General features: G+C 34.8%; 1 protein-coding gene and 2 non-coding genes across 3 annotated transcripts; 2 read left to right on the forward strand and 1 right to left on the reverse strand.

Annotated features, from left to right (window-relative positions):
* Positions 1–4059: 4059 nt before the first annotated feature.
* On the forward strand, positions 4060–4163 carry LOC112098682. The gene has a single exon (XR_002905792.1). It is a non-coding gene; the product is annotated as a small nucleolar RNA R71 (small nucleolar RNA).
* Positions 4164–16611: 12448 nt separating this feature from the next.
* Positions 16612–18558, forward strand: LOC112097955. The gene is made up of 3 exons (XM_024183546.1): positions 16612–16725; positions 17654–18064; positions 18295–18558. Exons 1-3 carry the CDS (start codon positions 16612–16614, stop codon positions 18556–18558), a joined length of 789 nt encoding a protein of 262 aa, XP_024039314.1.
* On the reverse strand, positions 16966–17072 carry LOC112098770. Its single transcript, XR_002905878.1, has one exon. It is a non-coding gene; the product is annotated as a small nucleolar RNA R71 (small nucleolar RNA).
* Positions 18559–18959: the final 401 nt, after the last annotated feature.

Here is an 18959-nt window from a genome sequence, read left to right on the forward strand (position 1 = left end):
AAGCGCGAGACAATGTTGCTTTTCAAAAATCCTATCACCACCTTGTGATCATTAGTTCTGCATGGAATTGGTTCTACCCATTTGGATACGTAGTCAACAGCAACCAATATGTATTGATGGCCAAAAGAAGGGGGAAAGGGTCCCATGAAGTTGATACCCCATACGTCAAAAATCTCAACCACTAAAATTGGATTTAGTGGTATCATGTTCCTTCGTGTAATGCTTCCCATTCGTTGACACCTATCACATGAAGAACAGAAAGTGTAAGCATCTCGAAATATAGTTGGCCAATAGAAACCACATTGTAAAACTTTAGTCGCTGTTTTCTTAGCGCTGAAATGGCCTCCACAAGCTTGTTCATGGCAGAATGAAAAGATATTCAGAATTTCACTTTCTGGGACGCATCGTCTAACAATTTGGTCTGCACAATACTTGAACAAATACGGGTCATCCCAAAAGAAATTCTTTATTTCTGCAAAGAATTTAGCCTTGTCTTGCTTGGTCCAATGCTCTGGAAGTTTACCTGTAACAAGATAATTAACTATATCAGCATACCAAGGTAATACTTCCACATTCATTAATTGTTCATCTGGAAATGACTCATTCAATGGTAATGATTCTGTAATTGTGTCAAAATGGAGACGAGAGAGGTGGTCCACCACAACATTCTCTGTGCCTTTCTTATCTTTGAATTCCAAGTCAAACTCCTGAAAAAGTAACACCCAACGAATTAGTCTGGCTTTTGCATCTTTCTTTGTGAGAAGATATTTCAGAGCAGCATGATCCGTGAATATAATTATTTTACAACTAATGAGATATGATCGAAATTTTTCCAATGCAAACACTACTGCTAGCATTTCTTTTTCAGTAGTTGAATAGTTCAACTGTGCATCATTTAATGTCATACTAGCATAGTAAATAACGTGGGGAATTCGATCAACTCTTTGTCCTAATACTGCTCCTACTGCATAATCAGATGCATCACACATTAGCTCAAATGGTAAGCTCCAGTTTGGGGCCTGAATGATGGGTGATGATGTCAACAACTGTTTTAATTTTTCAAACGCCATAAGACATGAATCACTAAAGATAAAAGGTACATCCTTAGCAAGTAAATTGCATAAGGGTCTAGAAACTTTGCTAAAATCTTTAATGAAACGTCTATAGAAACCAGCATGCCCAAGGAAAGATCTTACTTCTCTGACTGTTTTGGGTGGAGGAAGATTAGAAATGAGATCCACCTTGGCTTTGTCAACCTCAATACCTTTGCTCGAAATGATGTGACCGAGAACAATACCTTGTTTTACCATAAAATGGCACTTCTCCCAATTCAAGACTAAGTTCTTCTCGGTACATCTCTGCAGAACTAGTGTTAGATGATGTAAGCATTAATCAAATGAATCACCAAAGACAGAAAAGTCATCCATAAAGACTTCAAGGAATCGTTCAACCATATCAGAAAAAATGCTTAACATGCATCGTTGAAATGTAGCAGGTGCATTACATAATCCAAATGGCATTCTCCTATATGCAAATGTGCCAAAAGGGTAAGTGAAAGTAGTTTTCTCTTGATCTTTTGGTGCTATGGGAATCTGATTATATCCTGAGTAGCCATCTAGAAAGCAATAAAATTCATGGCCTGCTAATCTATCAAGCATTTGATCAATAAATGGTAAAGGAAAATGGTCTTTACGTGTGACAGAATTCAACTTTCTATAATCAATGCAAACACGCCATCCTGTAGTTACTCTAGTGGGTATCAATTCATTATCAGCATTGGTAACTACTGTGACTCCTGACTTTTTGGGGACAACTTGTACAGGACTGACCCATGAACTATCAGAAATTGGGTAAATGATACCTGCATCTAATAGCTTAAGGACTTCTGTTCTAACAACTTCTTTTATATTAGGATTTAATCGACGTTGCATTTCCCTAGTAGATTTAGCATTTTCATCGAGGTGAATGTAATGCATGCAGTCTACTGGATTTATACCTTTTATATCTGCTATGGTCCATCCTAATGCTCCTTTGTGCTCTTTTAAAACATCTAACAACTTACCTTTTTGTTCTTCATTTAGGGATGATGAGATGATTACCGGCAGAGTACTTTCTTCTCCCAAAAATGCATATTCCAAAGTATTGGGCAATGGTTTGAGCTCGAGTTTCGGTGGTGATTCTGATGATGGGATGAGTTTCTTCTCTGATGGTGCTAGTTGTTCAACTCTTGACTTCCATTTATTAGTGTCCATGGATGGTGCTGAGTCAAGTAGGGCGTTGACCTCATCAACTGATCTGTCAATATCAAAATCTAAACCAAAGTGAGTAAAACATGTTTGTAAAGGATCACTAAGGTTTGAAAGAAAAGTATTATCAACTATTGTTTCAATTAAATCCACATCAACAATTCCATCATCTGCACTGTGAGGTTGTTTGGCAATGTTGAAGATGTTCAACTCCATAGTCATGTTGCCGAAGGACAACTGCATATTTCCAGTCCTGCATTGAATGTGAGCATCCGCAGTTGCCAAGAAAGGTCGTCCTAGAATAATGGGGATGTGCTTCCTTGAATCCTGTATTGGTTGAGTGTCAATTACAATAAAATCAACAGGAAAATAGAACTTGTCTACCTGGATAAGCACATCCTCCACAATACCACGAGGTATTTTCGTGGACCAATCTGCAAGCTGTAACACCACTGGAGTTGGGTGTAATTCTCCCAGTCCAAGTTTCACGAATACAGAGTAAGGCAAAAGATTTACACTAGCTCCTAAATCCAACAAAGCATTCTCAATTGTGTGGTTCCCTATACTACATGAGATAGTGGGGGAGCCTGGGTCTTTGCATTTTAAAGGAATTTTATGTTGGAGTATAGAATTAACGTTTTCTGTTAAAAATGCCTTCTTTTGAACATACATGTTTCTCTTTTTAGTACAAAGGTCTTTAAGAAACTTGGCATAAGATGGAACTTGTTTAATAGCATTAAGCAAAGGGATGTTAACACTTACCTGTTTGAAGATTTCGAGAATCTCACATGTGGATTTTCCCTTTTTGCCTTTAGCTAACCTTTGAGGAAATGGAGCTTTGGGAACGTATTCTCGTGGGTTGGTTTCTTCTTTCTCCTCCGGTGATGAGTCCTCAACACTCACAGGTACAATTTGATTTTCTTTTGTCACCGGCATCTCCACTTTGTTGTCGACTTCTTTTCCTTTTCGCAAGGTCATGACTGCTTTGACCTCTCTATGCTGTTGTGGTGAACTGGTACTTGCTTCATGTAATCCTTTAGGATTAGGCACTGGTTGACTTGGAAATTTACCTTTCTCAACGGTCATTGCCAAGGTCTGAACTGAAGAAGCAAGTTATCCCACCATCTTCTTAAGGCTTGAAACTGATTGGGCTTGTGAGTTGAAGCTTGCTCTCAACTCATTTCGTAGTCCATCAATGGTGCGGTTCTGTTGCTCAATCGTAGAGTGAGTAAGATTCTTGAGATTCTGGAATAAATCCTCCCATGGTCTGGGTTGAGAGTAGTTCTGGTTCTGATTGTATGGTCTAAATGGTGGCTGAGAGGCTTGAGGATTTTGTGGAATTGGTGGAGCTGGAGCTGCTGGTCCATTCTGTTGGAATCCTTGAGACCATGAAAAATTGGGGTGGTCTCTCCATCCAGGGTTATATGTGTTGGAGTATGGGTTGTAATTTGAAGGCTTTCTCATTACACCTATGGCATTGGCTTGATCTGGATATGAGTCAGGGTCATGTGGCTCTGTTGATTTAGCAGTCGATAACGATGCTATTTGTCGAGAGAGACCTTCAATTATTGCTTTGACTTCTTTAATTTCTGAACTAGATTCGCCAATGTGAACCTCATTCACTCCCTTAATTCTTCTAGTATTCCTGAGTGATCGACTCCGTTGTTGGGAATTATCTGCTTGTCGCTGGAAGAATTCCCAAATCTCTGATGCACTTTTTGACATTAGCTCTCCTCCACTTGTTGCCATTAGCCATTCTTGCACATTCGGCAATAATCCCTCCAAAAAGTATTGGCATTGGTGCCATTTCTCGTACCCATGATGTGGACACTTCAAGAGTAGCCCATTGAATCGCTCCCATGTTTCGAAAAATTGCTCGTCCTCTCTCTGGGTAAACTCCGAGATTTCCCTGCGAATAGCATTGGTTTTATGCACTGGGAAATATTTATTCAAAAATTTAGTTACCATTTGTTCCCATGATGAAATGCTATTGGCAGGCAATGTATTAAGCCATGAACGAGCTCTATCCTTTAAAGAAAATGGGAATAATCTGAGTTTAACATCATCGTCTGAAAAATTTTCATATTTAAAAGTTTGACAAATGGCATGAAAATCATTCAGATGATTATATGGGTCCTCATTTTCTAGGCCATAAAATGTGGGGAGACAATTTAGCACACTAGGTTTTAATTCAAAACTCCTAGCAGCTACATTTGGGTATCTTATAAATGATGTGCTCAAATTAGCTAAGGGACTGAAGTAGTCCTTAAATGGCCTCTCTTGTGGTTGCAAATCCATTTCAAAATTATTTTTTATGTGCTTTTGTGTGCGAAGTATTTTTTCTAATTCAAGGTCTATAGGTTCAAGATTAGGTAATAATGACCTACGACCATGCATGCAAAACAAATAAAATAAAAATAAAGATGGGAACAAAACAAATAAAAATAAAGAAGAGGGAGAAATTATGATACTAACCTTATTGCGCTATTAAAACCTTTCTATAAAAATACACAAAAACAAATACGTGAAATAAATTAACTAAAAATAAATTAATAAGATAAAAAAAAATTACAAAGAAAAATAAATTGAAAATTAAATTACAGAATTTTAAAGAAGAGAAAAAGAAAAGAAATACTAACCTTTAAATGTAGATTCACTTTTTTTCTTTTTCTTTTTTTTTAATAATAAAAACAATACAAGAAAACAAATAAAAGAAATTATTCACAAAAATTAATTCTATGAATTAAAATTACTTACCTCCCCGGCAACGGCGCCAAAAACTTGTTGTGCAAATTTTAATGTACTCGCAAGCGCACGAATCTATTGTAGTATAGACTAATGGTGACGAGTGTCGATCCCACGAGGAGGTGGATTTTAATTGTGTAGAATAAATTTTATAAATGGGTGATTGGATTTGTGGTGGAAATGATTTGAAATATGCTAAATCTTAAATTAAAATGGCAAGAATAAATTCTAAAATTGGAATTGAAATGGCGATAATAAATTGAAGCGAAATCTATTGAAATGACGTACTTGGGTATTCGGATCTGTATCAACATGCATCATGGGCTAAATAATCCGTATTAACGCCAATTAAATCATGAGGGGGGAATCCACACCTCATGAACCACACTCTAATCAATATGGTGCTAAGGGCTTATCGTGCCAAATAATAATAACCTTATACTAGAGAGCCGGTGTAACCAAGGCGGTATCTAGACAAGATTATTATTATTTGTCGACGAGAAGTCAAAACATCCACAAAAACTAGAGGGGAAGAGAAAATAAATTTACCAAATTAAGCCCATGACACATGTTGAGACTTCACCTTCAACCCAAGCTTGAAAGAAAATTAGCCACTCATAATTGAACTAGGGGCAAAATGGGAATTTATTAAAATACGAAGAAAATACAAGATGGAGAAGGAATTACAGAAAATGGATCCCAAAAATAGATTCAGAGATATCAAATTAGGGGGGAGAGGCCCCCTTTTTATAGATACATGGAGTAAATCATGGCCATCGAATTAAAAACAGTTTGGACGCTCAGGATTGTGCCACGTCATCAGTCAACAGTCCACAGTTTGACCACGCGGATGAACAGTAACACGGTTTGACCCGGATGAACAGTAACACGGTTTGGTTGAAAATAATCCTGTGTGATGCATGCACCGTATGCGAGATTTTTTGTCCACTGATATGCTGCCACGTCACCATCAACAGTATATAAGAATTTTAGTCCAATAGGATCGTGACACCTCATCAGTCAATGCCACGTCATCGGTCCGTCTATGTGAACAGTGTCGTGAACAGTAACATATACAGTACCGTACACGTGAATAGTACCGTACATGTGAACAATGCCATTTTTCCTTTTATGCTCCTCTTAAGGTTTTCGACCGTCCTGAGTTCAAAAGTGATGTCCGTTTTGCCATCTGATTTCTCGTTTATTGTGAAATGACTATGATGCCCCTAAAATACATAAAATACTTAATTAAAATAAAACACATGTAATTAAATCACAAGAAGGTTAAATACATAAAAGTAAGGGTTGTTAGTAAGACTTGAAATGTAAAATGACGGTTTTCTCCTTTATAAATATGCATTTTCTAACACTCAACACTGATGACCATGATTTCAGTGTTGAATACCAAGTTTGTGAAAAGACTGTAGTCGGAAAATACTTTTAGGCATGATGGCTATTTATTTCGGGAGAATAAACTGTGTGCCTAACTGTTCTTTGAGAGATTTGTTAGTGAGAGAATCCCATGGAGGAGGGTTAATGAGGCATTTTGGAGTTGTAAAGACTCTAGCAATTGTACAGGAACACTTCTATTGGCCACATATGAAACTAGATGTTGAAAGACTTTGTGGTAGATGTGTCACTTGTAGGCAAGCCAAATCGAAAGTGCAACCTTATGGCTTATACACCCCTTTGTCAATACCTAGTGCACCTTGGACTGATATTTCGATGGATTTTGTACTAGGTTTACCGAGGTCTAGACAAGGGAAAGACTCAATTTTTGTGGTTAGAGATAGATTTTTAAAGATGGCACATTTTATTCCATGTCACAAAACAGATGATGCTTCTAATGTTGCTGACCTATTCTTTAGGAAGATTGTGAGGTTGCATGGTATGCCCAGGACAATTGTTTCTGATAGGGATGCTAAGTTATTAAGTTACTTTTGAAAAACCTTATGGGCTAAGTTAGGAACTAAGTTGTTGTTTTCAACTACTTGTCACCCTCAAATTGATGGTCAAATAGAAGTTGTGAATAGAACTTTATCTACTTTGTTGCGAGCTATCATTAGAAAGAACATCGAAACTTGGGAAGATTATTTACCACTTGTGCTACTAAGTATTCACCGTTTGAAATTGTTTATGGTTTTAATCCTTTAACCCCATTGGATTTAACTCCATTACCTGTTTCTGAGCATGTTAACTTAAATGGCAAGAAAAATGCTGAAATTGTTAAACAGATACGTGAGAATGCAAAGTTCAACATTGAGCGGAGAACTGAGCAATATGCTAAACAAGCCAATAAAGGGCGACATAAGCTAGTCTTTGAACCCGGTGATTGGGTGTGGTTACACATGCGCAAGGAACGATTTTCGGAATGAAGGAAATCTAAGTTATTACCTCGAGGGGATGGACCATTCCAAGTTTTGGAACATACCAATGACAATGCATACAAACTGGATTTGCATGGTGAGTACAATGTAAGTGCTACTTTTAATGTTTCTAATTTGAGTCCTTTTGATGTAGGTGATGATTTGAGGACAAATCCTTTTCAAGAGGAGGGGAATAATAATATTAAGGATAAAACTATCACAAGCACATGGGATGAGGCATATTCAAATCCTATTCAAGTTTCCGTCGGACCCGTTACAAGAGCTCGAGCAAAGAAATTCAAAGAAACGCTTAATGGATTGATTCAAGCAACTTGGGCTCAATCAAATTTGTGAAGGGCCATTGAAGGAATCGCACATGATAAATGCATAATTCAGACTCATGAAGTTTCCAAATAGTCACTTCCATGAAATAGGGAAGTTGGCTTTAACATTATGGCTGGAAAATATATTATTTTCCTTTTTCAGATACTTTCCCGTTTCTTGAGGAGGCTATTAGGGAATCAAATCAATTATTTCTATTTCAATCGCCTAGTTTCCATTTAATCGATGTAAGGTATTTAAGACAATTAGGATCCTGATTTAGTTTAAATTCTTTCCTATTTACTTATATTAGGATTCTGATTTGATTTAGATTCTTTCCTATTATGGAAGATTTAGATTTAGATTTGATTTTTGGGTTAGGATTTATTTCCAAAAATTCTTGTAACCAACCCTATATAAAGTACTCATATTCAATAAACAAAAAAGGATTTTTTTTTATGCAATTGGTGAGAGAGTTAATTCTCTTTGGTTCTTTATGAACTCTTTGAACTTATCGGATTTCCATGGCGTTCAAATTCTTGACTTATCAATCAGACCATCTATAGCTGATTGTAGCGTCTTCACATACCAAGGTTCGTGCTTTCAATAAGCATTGGGTCGAGGTTCCCTTCCATGCCTGGTTTAGATTCGATCTTGGGAACTAAATTGATTAGGGTCGCGTCAATTCTTGACGGGGTTCGTATCAAGTTTGCCGAAATTTACACCCATTTTTTAGCGACAAAATAGTTTTGTCACCTATAATTATATTATGTCTCACAAATGTCTTGTTAAAAAACAAAAATTATTGGTTAAAAAATATAATATAAGTTAGGACGAGACTATTGATTGCGATTTCAAAAATTTGTCATAATAAGTATCATTCTTTGACCAAAATTAAAATTGTTGTAAAAAATGGTCTCAAAAAGTTAAATTTCTTGTAGTGATTGTATAATACGATCAGAATCAGAATCAGAATAACTACGGACAATGAGCCAAAACTTTTAAATTAACTTTTCATATGTAATGACTTATATATGACACTTTTCGGCGTTTTGGCCCTTTAGAGGTGACCCCCTCATGTAGGTTATACTAGAATCGCAGTTTTCCAATGTATTAGTGTCAATTTTAAAAATCCATATAAAATTGAAAACAAAGTCAAATCTTGTGAAACAAAATTTAAACAATAAGTCCTATATGTCTAGTTTTCAGAAATATAAAGTTCTTAAGAAAAATCGTTCAGAAAATATATGTTTGAATTCGAGATACTCATATTATCCAGAATTTGTCCAGTGCGCTAAAACCCACAATCTATCAGAACCCTAAACAGAACCTAAACACACCTTAAATAATGTATTATGATATGTAACAATCTAAAATTATGCTAATATAAACTCTAGATAGAGTAATTGGAAATCTTGTGGAGAATAAGGAGAGTAAATTTATCAATTGCTTTGATTCTCTCTTAAACAAATGTTTTAATTCCTTAGTTGGATTGAAAATGAACGGGGCTAGGGGGTATTTATAAGATTTCTTAAGGCTAATGGATGGTTAGGATTTTGCCACCATAACTCTTGATCAATGGTTGAGATTATCCTTCATAAATACCTTATTAATGTCTAGAATTCTTATCTATCTCTACAAACTTCTCTTACATCATCACTTATATGATTGCTTATGTCATTATTACTTAGTCATTGCATCATCACTTATGTTATTACTTCTCTTAAAATTAAATATTACATATTATTATTATTATTTTAATACTTTAAGGGGCTTGTTAGCTCAAAATAAATTCTATTATATTTAAGTGAGAGAATTGAACCTTACAAGCATTATTTAGAAATTCTAAAATTGAACTTTTTTGCAAAGTTCTATGACCTTTTGGGTCATCGCATAGTTACTGAAAGTTTTGGGTAAAATTGTACTTTTATGAGTAGTATTACTGTGGCAATTCAATTTTAACGGTAACTTTACTGTTCTAAAGTGAGGAGTTGGCTAAATTAAGTAGCTAACCGCTTGCTTGCTGGAATTATACTATAACGACTAGTTTTTGGGCTTTAGCTATAAAAACTCAACTCCAACTTCAATTTTAAGACTTTTGCAAGTATAAACAACATATTTTGAGCTTTTAATTTGCAAATCATCATAAATTAAATTTTCATTGAGCTATCATTTGTATATTTACTCTAAAAGAGAGTTCTTTGTTGTAATCTTTATTTTCTCATCACATTTGTGAGTGTATAAGTGTGAGAAACACTTGAGTGAAGAGATTGGAAGATACTCTCTTGGTTGTAAAGGTTTATTGACACTATAGAAGTCAATTGTAAAGAAATTGAAGTCTTGAGAGGCTTGGATAGTGAAATCCCCTAGCTTGGTTGGCTTAGAGGCGTGGACGTAGGTGGGGATTGCCGAACCATGTAAAAATTGTAGTGTTTGCTCTCTCTTCCCTTACACTTTTATTACTGTGCTTTATTAAGTTTATTTATTTTATTTCATTAAGGGAATAGATTAAATTGTTGTGCGATTTGTTTAGCTTAAGTTTTAAAAACCCAATTCACCCCCCTCTTGAATTGCATAACTTGCATTTCATTTTAGACAATTTGGTTATGGGATAAAATAGTCAAATTAACTTATGTTAAAAAAGATTAATGATGAACAATGGTCAAGAGATTTATATGAAGGAAATGATATAATTGATTAATTATTTAAACTTTCTCTTTATTTTAAATTTTAAAAAGTACTGTGGATTTTGTAAATAATTTTTTGAAATGGGGTAAACTTACATTTGCTGTGGGGTGAAAACATCCTTACCCTACCTCTATTAACTTTTTACTATGAAATAAATAATTAAGAATATTAATACTATTAAAAGTTTGTATGAATTTAGGGCTGAAATACTAGTTATACAACCCAAGAGGGGGTGAATTGAGTTTTTAAAAGTTAAGCTAAACAAACCACACCACAATATAATCTAATACCTTAATAAAATAAAAAACAATAAATTTAACAATGCTAAAAAATAAAAGAGTATAGGAAGAGAGAGCGAACACAAATATTTTTACGTGGTTCGGCAATCTCCGTCTACGTCCACGCCTCCAAGTAAATCAAGCTTGAGGTTTTTACTATCCAAGCCTCCAAATGTGTCAATGGACCTTTACAACAAGAGATTATCCCTCAATTTCTTAACCCAAATATTTCTCAAACTCAAATTCTCACAAATTTGATAAAGAAATGAAAATTACAACTACTATCTTTTAGAGTGGATATACAAATAATAGCACAATGGAGATTTAATATATGATGATTTGTAAAATGGAAGCTCAAAATATGATGTATGCTCTTGTTATTTCTTACAAAAGTCCTTAAAATTGAATTGGATTTGAGTTTATATAGTTTTGACATAAAAATTAGCCGTTATGGACAAAACCAGTAAACAAGCGGCTAGCCTCTTGATTAGCCGGCTCGCCACTTAGTATAGTGCAAGTTACCATTGCAATTTGAATTTTGCTATGCTAACACTATTTTCTAAAATTATGTTTTTACCCGAAACTTTTGGTAATCTGACTATGACCCAAAACGTTATAAAAATTTGCAAACATATCCAAATGTAGAATTTCCAAATAATGTTCGTTATTCCTACAACCTTTTAAAATTATGCTATGCTGTTGGTTATTTTTAATAAGCAATTACTACCAATGCCAATGTGCAAGTATACACAACAAGTAATAAAGTGATGAGTATTTAAGATCGTCTCCACATGGATTAATGTTACTCAAAATGTTAAAGCAATCACAATAGTGCAAATCAATTTAGGACCAAAACAAACAATTGTAAAGTGATTTCTAACGTAATTAAGGATTGTGAAAGAATTAAATAAAATAATACTGTAATGAAATAAACTAGATTAAATGTGTCTAAGATTCAATTGAGATCATAGTAGTTGAATGATCAAACTCTCCTTATGGGATGACTGTTATTTATCAATTTAGCACCAGTTGTTATAGCAAATGCTACAGCACTGGGCAGAATAAATCTACATCCTCAGCTATCGCATATTGGAAATCTCATACCCTTAAATCTATTAACAATGACCAGTTGCTTATATACTTATGGTATGGCATTATAACTTTTAATCTCTCCACCCTACAAGGTGAACACCTATATCTAGTGTGTCACAAATCTTATTTCAAATATTGTCTTTACGGGATTCAAGATAACCTAATCCAGGAAATTCAACTTAAGATCAAGTAATACTCTAATAATATCTGCTAAGACATGCCCTTTTGCTGCTCTATCTTAACTGAAACTATTAAATGGACAGTCAACCAAAATAACAGTTATATTCATAAAAACTACTAGAGTAAAATGCTACAGCAGTGCCATAACAACATATAAGAACAGTCAAGAACCCGTTGAATTATTTGTCACTCAACTACAAGTAAATTTAGTTCATAATTTGAATGAGAAAAATAAACATAAATATATTGATCTCGGAATGCACGATTCTCCAATGTTGCCGAAACAACACTCTTCAATTCTGATCTTCTTCTTCTTTTCCTCGCAATTATTCTAATGACAATTCCCTTGCCGCCTTTCTATGTGGTGCACGCCTCCCTTTTATATTGCAAATTAGGGTAAACAAAAGCCCATGAGCGTGCATGCGTTAAATTAGGAAACATGCGCTGACCCGCGCCTAAGTTTTCTCCCGCATTGCTCCCAGATTGCTATAGCACGGGTTGCTCTAACATCCGCAATAGCACCGCATCTTTCCCGATTGAGCTTTTCTTCTTTTGTGGCCATCTTCTTTCCTCCTCTTGCTCCTCTAATGTCCCAACATCCCCTCATGAATTAAGACTTTCTGAGAACCTACAATTATGCACCTGTTTTTAGCACAAATTACTTTGATTCAAGCAAAACTTATTAAGACTCAACTAAAATGAATGGTTATGCAAAATGTAATAAAAACACCTTATTTGTTCTCTAAGTGATCTTGATTCAAGTCTAGAATTGATGTAATAACTCTCATTTCCTAGAGTTATCATATGCCCTAAAACTTTATAATATTTTTCAAAGAAGTTCTTTTCATAATTTGTTTTACCATAATGCTTATTTATTTCAAAGTTCTCAAAGCTTTTTTAATTTTATCCAAAATTTGAAAAACACTGAAATCCACAAAATACTTGTCCTATATATATATATATATATATATATATATATATATATATATATATAATCTTTTGGTCTATGAAAAATAATGATTTATTAAGTAAAATCTTGAGTTTCTCAAATGCTAAACCATGCATATATTAAATCATATCGGCTTTACATGAATTTGTTGCCATAATGACTCCGTTGTGCTAAACTTTATTCTTGATCAAGCCATTGTGCGTTGAGTGTCTTGAGCTTGATTTCACTTGATTCACTTGCATAAATATTTTCTTCAAGAACTAGTGAAAACATGATATACAATATTCATCATATCACTTAAGACACATGTTTGTTATCATCAAAATTATAATGTGTGTAGCCCTTTAGGCTAACAAGGGCATATTTGGCACCTGTCATAAGGCTGTATTAAGAGTTTATATTGTATTATATTAATACTATTTCATTTTAGATTGTACAAAGTATTGTATTAGACAAAATAATAATGCGACAATGCCACATAAACTAACCTGCTGGGCGGTTGGGTTTCTGCGGGTTTCTACTATCTAACAAAAAAAAAAAATGAAAAGCACTCTAGCCAATCTCTCCATCACTGCCCATCTCTCAACCATGAAAACTTTCTCACAACCGATCTGTCCACCAATAAAAACAGTCGGCTAGCTTTGCGCCATCACCACCACGCTAGCTTGCTTTGCCGTGAGACACCTCAACTCCACCATCATCATGTCGAGTGAACCACAACTCCACAACCACTACGCCATCTAACACAATAGCCCATCAACCATTGAGCTACACAGTTTGCCTTCATCACCGTCGTGACACTTCTCCTCCCCCATGTTTTGTTCTAGATCCAAGAGATTAAAGTTGACCATAGAGAGAGAGAGACCTCTTTGAAGAGGATATTGAGTAAGGGCGACGAAGGTGAAATGAGGCAAAGAAAAAAAGCAAAAGCAAGACGAAGGTGAAAGGAGACAAAGAAGGATAGCAAAAGCACCAGATAAAAAACAAACCCCTCTCCAAAGGCTCCAACTAAAATTATTTAATACTAATTTGTTTTTGTTTTCCTTTTTTTCCTCTAAATCAATGCATTATGTAAAATTTCATTTTGCTTATTTTTCTATTTTGGTTTGACTGTGTATATGTTGCCCTTTATTATTATTAACCTTGCATGTTTTAACTATTTATTTATATTGTAATATTATTTAGAGGTTATTTATAGAACAATTTGATTCAATCATTATTTCATAGGTTATATATTTGAAAATGCTGAAAAAATATATATTAAGCTACCAAAAATTTAAGGCCATAAACTTCCGATCTTTATGAAGAATTATGATTTTTTAATATTTATACAAAAAAATAATGTTAAATTTCTAAAATTTAAGACTTCTATATTTAATTTTTTTAAGTACTAATAATATTATTTTCCAAATATATAATTTAAACTAAGTGCCAAAGCAATTAATACAGTACAGTGCAACACCAAACATATTATAACTAAAAAATTAAGGAAAATTATCAATCATATACCCTTAGTTTACTCTGTTATTAAATTTACTACAACACTTTTAGGGTATATCAGTCGTCCACCCTAAGTTGACAAAATGTATTTGCTATCCACCAAACCATTAGTTGCCGTTTAAATATGATGATGTTAGAGGGGTGATTTGGTCTTTTCATATGATACAAGTGATAATTTAAGGGTAGATAAGTGATAATAAGAGATTTTAAGAGTATACAAGTGATAATTTTGAAGGGTAAAATTGTCAATTCGCTATAGGTTCGTTAACTTTCAAACAGCAGCTAATGGTTTAGTGGTCGGCAGATAACTTTTGTCAATTTAAGGTGGACGATTGATACACCCTTAAAGTGTTGTAGTATTTTTTATAAAAACAAAAATTTAAGGTATCTAAATGATAATTTTCAAAAAAAATTAATAATACAGTACAATGCAGCATCAAACGTTGTACATGATTATTATAATACAGTTTTAGACTTAAATTAAGATTACTTAGAGAGTAAATGATATGTTTTTATTGCATTTTTGTTACATTTTGTATAAACATTCATTTTAGTTTAGTCTTAACAAATTTTTTGCTTGATTTAGAGTAATTCGTTCTCAAATTGTGTGCATAATTGTAGGTGTCCAGAAGCTTATTTTGCATAGAAGGAATGCTGATGCAACAGGTTTGCAAAAATGAGGAAGCACATGGCTACATAAGAATTGAAACAAAATCTGGAACAATGTAGTGTTGTAGCCGTTGCTGGAGCAACCATTGCTGTAGCAATCCTGGAACAACGACAAAGAAAATTTAGCGCGAGATATATGCAAAATCCCGATTTGCAGTTTCCTAAACTGACTTGTGCGCGCCCTAGGCTTCTGTTTACCCTAGTTTTCATATATAAAAAGAGCACGCATCATATGAAAAGGGGGCGGTGAATTATCATCGAATGAATCAAGAGGAAAAAAAAGGAAAAATCAAAGTTCACGGGAACATAAGTCTGTACCAGTGAAAAAATCAGCAGAACTATTGTGGATTCAATTTTCATCGTTCTTTACTTGTTTTTTTTTCTTACTCTTTGATTGAACCGATGTATTTCATGGCTGATACTTTGCTGTTTGTTTTTCTTTTTCAAAGTATGAACTAAATTTGATTATAGTTGAGTGACAAACAATCTCAATGGGTTTTTTACTGTTCTTATGAGTTGCTGCAAGATTGCTATAGCATTTTGCTCTAATAGCTTACATTATAATCATTATTTCAGTTGACCACCCATTTAATGGTTCAAGTTAAGAGAGAGCCGCGAAAGGGCCTGTCTTAGTGGAAATTATTAGAGTAATACTTGATTTTAATTTAAGTTTTCTGGATTAAGTTTACTTGAATCCCAAAAGGGCCACATTTGAGTTAAGATTTGTGAAGCTCTAGACATACGAATTCACCTTGTAGGGTAGAGAGAGTGTATGTTCATAATGTCATACCTTAGGTGGAATAACAACTGGTCATTGTTAGGGTGCTTAAGGGTATGAGAAGTCTAACAAGCGACAGCTGAGGATGCAAAATAATTTTGCCTAGTGATGTAGGAATTACTGCAGCAACGAGTGTTAATTTAAACAAAACAGTCAGCCCATGAAGAGAGTTTGATCATTCAGCTACCTCATTCCCGTTGAATTCTTTTTATGGAATTCATCTAATTTACTTCATTACTGCATTTATTTGTTTTACTTTTTTTTACAATTGTTTATTTCGGTAGTAATCAACTTTAATTAGATTCTTTTTGAAATAAAGGAAGTTTGCACTATCGTGATTGTGTAGCCTTTCTAGTAACATCAGTCCCTGTGGAGACTATCTTGAATATTCATCACTTTATTACTTGTTGTGTACACTTGCACATTGACATTAATAGCAATTGAGTAAAAAAATAACCAACAAGTTTTTGGCGCCGTTGCTAGGGATTGATTGTTTATTTTTGAGGTGTGAAGTCAATCTTGACAGTGGCAACTTGATCTAGTTCGTTCTATTTATTGACAGATCAACACTTGCATGCGTAAAGAAAGATCTGTTGAATTTCAATTTGATCCTGAGATTGAAAGGACTGTAAGGAGACTGCGAAGACAACAAAGAAATTCAAAAACTGCTTTAGAAATGGATAATCTGTAGGATGTGGGAAACTTGGATCCTCATGGGCCACTACAACCTGTCAATATTCAAGAGGGGCAAAATGAGCATGTTAATTAGAGACAACCAGGCAACAACAATATCATTTACATGGCAGATGACAGAGATAGGGCTATCAGAGATTATGCTGTGTTAGCTCCTCAAGTTGTACATCCTGGAATAGTCAGACCTAAAGTGGAAGCCGCTAACTTTGAACTTAAACCAGTAATGTTTCAAATGCTACAAACAGTGGGCCAATTTAATGGACTGCCATATGAAGATCCTCATCTCCATCTTAAGTTGTTTTTGGAAGTGATGATGCTTTTAAAATTGTTGGAGCAACATATGATGCTTTAAGACTAAGGCTTTTTCTTTACTCCTTGAGAGATTGAGCAAGAGCATGGTTGAACTCATTACCATCTGATTCCATCACTATATGGAATGACTTGGCTGACAAAGAATGCAAAATTGCAAAATGGGATCACTTCCTTTTACGAACTTGAAGATGAGAGTTTGTATGAGGCTTGAGAGAGATTTAAAAAGTTGCTCAAAAGGTGTCCTCATCATGGCATTCCCTGTTGCATACAACTAGAAACCTTTTATAATGGGTTAAATCTAAGTACGAGATTGATGGTTGATGCTTCAGCAAATGGAGCTCTATTATCTAAATCTTACACTGAAGCCTATGAAATTTTGGAGAGAATTGCCAACAATAATTATCAGTGATCATCAACTAGACAAACGGTAGCAAAAGGAGATGCAGGGGTACATAATATAGATGCAATTACAGCATTGTCAGCTCAAGTAACTTCATTGACTAACATGGTGAAAGCCATGACTTCTGCTCCTGTAGCAGTAAAGCAAGTTGCTGAATTGTGGTGAGGAGCATGTATTTGACGACTATCCAGGAAATCCAGCATCAGTAAACTATGTGGGCAACTTCAACCGACAGCCTTAGAACAACCTATACTCAAATACTTACAACCCTGGATGGAAGCAACACCCAAATTTCTCATGGAGTAATCAAAATCAGCATGCTCCAGCACCGAGTGGACAGAACATACATACTCAACCACTTGGTTTTCATCAGTAGAATCAAGGGCAAAAACACACTAGCCATGATCCACTTACTTAATTGTAAATACTGATTAAGGAATATATTGCGAAGAATGAATCAATTGTGCAAAGTCAAGTTGTATCTCTAGGAAACCTGGAAAATCAAATTGGACAACTTGCCATAGCAATGAGTAGCAAATCTCAGGGAAGTTTATCCAGCAATACAGAAGATCCAAGAAGAGAGGGTAAAGAACACTGTAAAGTAATCAACCTAAGATCTGGAAAGAATATTGATATCCTTGTTGATGTGACTAAAAAGAGGTTGGAACTTAACTCCTCACAAGAACCACCTCAAGATGAGAGCATGTTACAACAACCCAGCCATCAAGATACTGGTGCTAGTGGTCAACCTATAGCAACTTTAGAAGGGAATCAACCAATAACTGCTGAAGAAGAAGCTGCAACACTAGTGGTGACAACTTACAATAAATCAAAGGAGCAGAGATTGGTATCTCCTGAAGCTATCCAGCAATTTAGGCATCCACCTCCTTTCCAACAGACAGAAACAAAAACAAGACAAACAGTTTAGCAAATTCTTGGAAGTGCTGAAACAGTTACACATCAACATACCTTTTTGTGGAAGCATTGGAACAAATGCCTAATTATGTGAAATTTCTAAAAGATATCTTGGCAAGAAAAAGAAGGTTGGGAGAATTTGAAACTGTTGTTTTAACACAGGAATGCAGTCACATGCTTCAAAGTAAGATCCCTAAAAAATTGAAGGATCTAGAAAGCTTCACAATACAATGTACAATTGGAACTAAGTACAATGACAGAGCACTCTGTGACTTGGGAGCCAATATTAATCTGATGACATTATCTGCATTTAAGCAATTGGGAGTAGGAGAGTGCAGGCCAACAACAGTCACTCTGCAATTAGCTGGCAGATCTCATGCATACCCTGAAGGAAAGATTGGGGTTGTATTGGTGAAGGCTGATTAATTCATCTTTCCAGTGGATTTCATTGTACTAGACTTTGAGGCTGATAAAGAGGTACCAATTATACTTGGAAGACATTTCTTAGCAACCGGGAAGACTCTGATAGATGTACAGAAAGGAGACCTAATAATGAGGGTGAATGACCAACAAGTCACCTTCAATGTATTAGAAGCTATGAAGAGTCTTGATGAGGTAGAAGATTGCAATTTCCTGAGTGTTGTGGATCTTGCTGTAGCAAACAAAATAAATAGATGCTGTAGTAACGAGGTTATCAAAGCTGCCACCTTTGAAAGTTTTGAAGAAGAAGATGTTGCAGCAAATCAGATAGATTGGATGAGAGAAAGACAATCTAACAGACATAGTAAATTTATTGAAACTCTAAATCTTTCAGACATGGAAATAAA

Source organism: Citrus clementina, unplaced genomic scaffold (assembly GCF_000493195.1).
Source record: "Citrus clementina cultivar Clemenules unplaced genomic scaffold, Citrus_clementina_v1.0 scaffold_5, whole genome shotgun sequence".
Taxonomy (NCBI): domain Eukaryota; kingdom Viridiplantae; phylum Streptophyta; class Magnoliopsida; order Sapindales; family Rutaceae; genus Citrus; species Citrus x clementina.

Bases quoted from the DNA above. Each gene is read 5' to 3' on its own strand.
- LOC112097955 (XM_024183546.1), top strand. From the start codon at position 16,612: ATGGCAGATGACAGAGATAGGGCTATCAGAGATTATGCTGTGTTAGCT. The intron at 16,726-17,653 runs GTAATGTTTCAA...ATACTGATTAAG, and splicing joins CTAACTTTGAACTTAAACCA to GAATATATTGCGAAGAATGA. The intron at 18,065-18,294 runs GTATCTCCTGAA...GTTTTAACACAG, and splicing joins AATCAAAGGAGCAGAGATTG to GAATGCAGTCACATGCTTCA.